General features: G+C 53.9%; 1 protein-coding gene across 1 annotated transcript in view; it reads left to right on the top strand.

The window, feature by feature from the left end:
* The window catches only part of THRA (thyroid hormone receptor, alpha), a 12,242-nt gene that overhangs the window by 1,283 nt on the left and 8,857 nt on the right, over window positions 1-2,102 (top strand). The window contains exon 2 of the mRNA XM_010842619.1: window positions 1,556-1,623. Coding sequence (XP_010840921.1) covers window positions 1,556-1,623 — 68 coding nt within the window. The remainder of the gene's footprint in view (window positions 1-1,555; window positions 1,624-2,102) is intronic.

Raw genomic sequence — 2,102 nt, 5'->3', positions numbered from 1 at the left:
GATCCCGAGCCAGGAGGCTGGAGTCCTGGCCCAGCAAAGCCCTGGGGCCCAAGACTGGGTCCCTGGAAGGGTGGAGGAAGTGGATGGGGCTGGTGGTTGGGTAAGGGCAGTGGGGTATCCCCCTACCCAGTCCCCACCCCCGGGAACTCTGAAAAAGGTTTAGCCTATCATTGCATAGCTTTCACTTACAGCCTCTGTACCTCGCTGCCCAGACTTCTTCTGTGGGTCTGGGAGAGTCTGCTCCTAACGCAGAGAAAGGCGGGAATGCCAGTTCCTGGTCCCCCCAGGACTGCAGCCCCTCCCCGTAGCCTCCCCTCCCCCATGTCCTTGCGCTACCTTGTGGCTAGCCCTGGTACTGCACCCAGAGTCTGTAAGTCTGATTAATTGCAGAAGACCGCCAGCTCAGCTGGGGCCTCGGTAGCTAGGCGTTCCCCCATACCCACCCCTCCGGAGACAGGAAGCAGATCTGACCCTCGAACCGTTCTAGAAATTAGACAGGGGTAATCCCCAGGGTGTGTGGGACACAGCTATCTGGGACTGTGACCCTGGCCAAGGTCACTGTGTCAGTGTGTTGGTAGTTACATCGGGCTCTGGAGGGAGGCTCTGCAACATGCCACACACGGGGTGTGTGTGAGAGGTTATACAATCCGTGCATGCATGTAGAAGGCTTATGTAACCTGTGTGTGCCGAGGTTATGTAACACGTATGTGGAGAGGCTGGCCACATGCGTGTGCAGTGGCTGAGGGCTGCTATAATACCTTACGTGGAGGGGCCCTGGGTCTTTGTTCTGGCTCTGACCCCGGTCCACTGTGTCGGCTGGCACAGGTGGGGCCTCAGTTTGCTGTTCTGTTAAATGGGGGCCGTGGACAGGGTGGCTTTGGGAGTCCCATCCTTTTCTCATGTCCTTGAGTCTAGGTTCTGGTGGTCCGCTGTGGTTATCTAGCGTGTGTGCATGAGCTGAAAATCAAGTGACATGCTCGCTGCAGGGAGGGGCATGGTATTATTAGGTGCTTGTCTAGAGGGTTGTGAAACACGTGGGCATATCCTTGAGGTCGTACAACATTTGAGAAAGCCCTGAAAGTCATGTCCATATAGATAATAGAGACTGCTGCTTACATACCATGCTTGGGTTTATACTGAAGGCAGCATAGTTGTTCATATGTTCATATGTGCTGGTTTTATGCTGCATATATTTGTGTGTATTCTAAAGCTTATATAGTTTTAAGCATGTCCTAAAGATTCATGTCCTGAGATTCTTCTGCATATGTGTCAAGTACTGAAGGCTTAAATATGTGGATGTTTTATAGATGATGGATGTTTACGGTTCTCTAATGTGTGTGTCAGTGTGTGTTGGGACCCTTGAACATGCTTGTGCCCCAGCCAAGCCCCTTATCTCTTGCTCAGATAGCTGGACCCTTCTCAGTTTTGTCAGCTGACCTGAAGGTGGGAGGTAGATGGAGGGAGTCAGGCCTGAGGCATGACCTCAGCCTATTGGATGCAAAGAGGGGCTGCCCAAGGTCTGCTCTCTGATTCTACCCACTTTGCCCCTGTCCAGTACCAGGTCACCAGATGGAAAGCGAAAAAGAAAGAACGGCCAATGTTCCCTGAAAACCAGCATGTCAGGTGAGCCTGGCTGCGTGTGCCCTTCCTCCCCACCCTCAACCCCACCGAACCAGCAAAGGGCTCTTCCGGGGCCTGGGCTTGTACCGGCAGTTCCTGTGTCCTGTGGGAAGAGCCTCCTGGAGAGCTTGGGATGGACTTGTCTGGGTGAGAGGTGTGATGTGGAGCATGCCCCAGCCACTGAGGATGGAGTAGGTCAGAAAGGGCCTCTTCCCTCCCTTCTCCCATCACGTCCTTACCTGAGGTCCCCGAGATGAGCTGCTGCCGAGATTTGCTTCTCCTTCTCCTGTGTCCCCCTGCCCCTGGGATGCAGCAAGAGAGAAAAGCCCTAAAGGGTCAGTCAGAAGAACTGGATTCTCCATATTCTTAGGGAAGGGGATGAGCAAGATGACCTCTGATATGTCTCCAGGACTCTGTCTGGAGACAGAGAACCCTTCAGGGAGGCTGGGCAAGGAAGGGAAAGTGGGGGGATGGAGAGAGGC

This window comes from Bison bison, unplaced genomic scaffold (assembly GCF_000754665.1).
Source record: "Bison bison bison isolate TAMUID 2011002044 unplaced genomic scaffold, Bison_UMD1.0 scf7180017864180, whole genome shotgun sequence".
In the NCBI taxonomy this organism is placed as follows: Eukaryota; Metazoa; Chordata; class Mammalia; order Artiodactyla; family Bovidae; genus Bison; species Bison bison.
The sequence above is the reverse complement of the archived record's forward strand: the minus strand, read 5'-3'. Positions and strand labels throughout refer to the sequence as shown.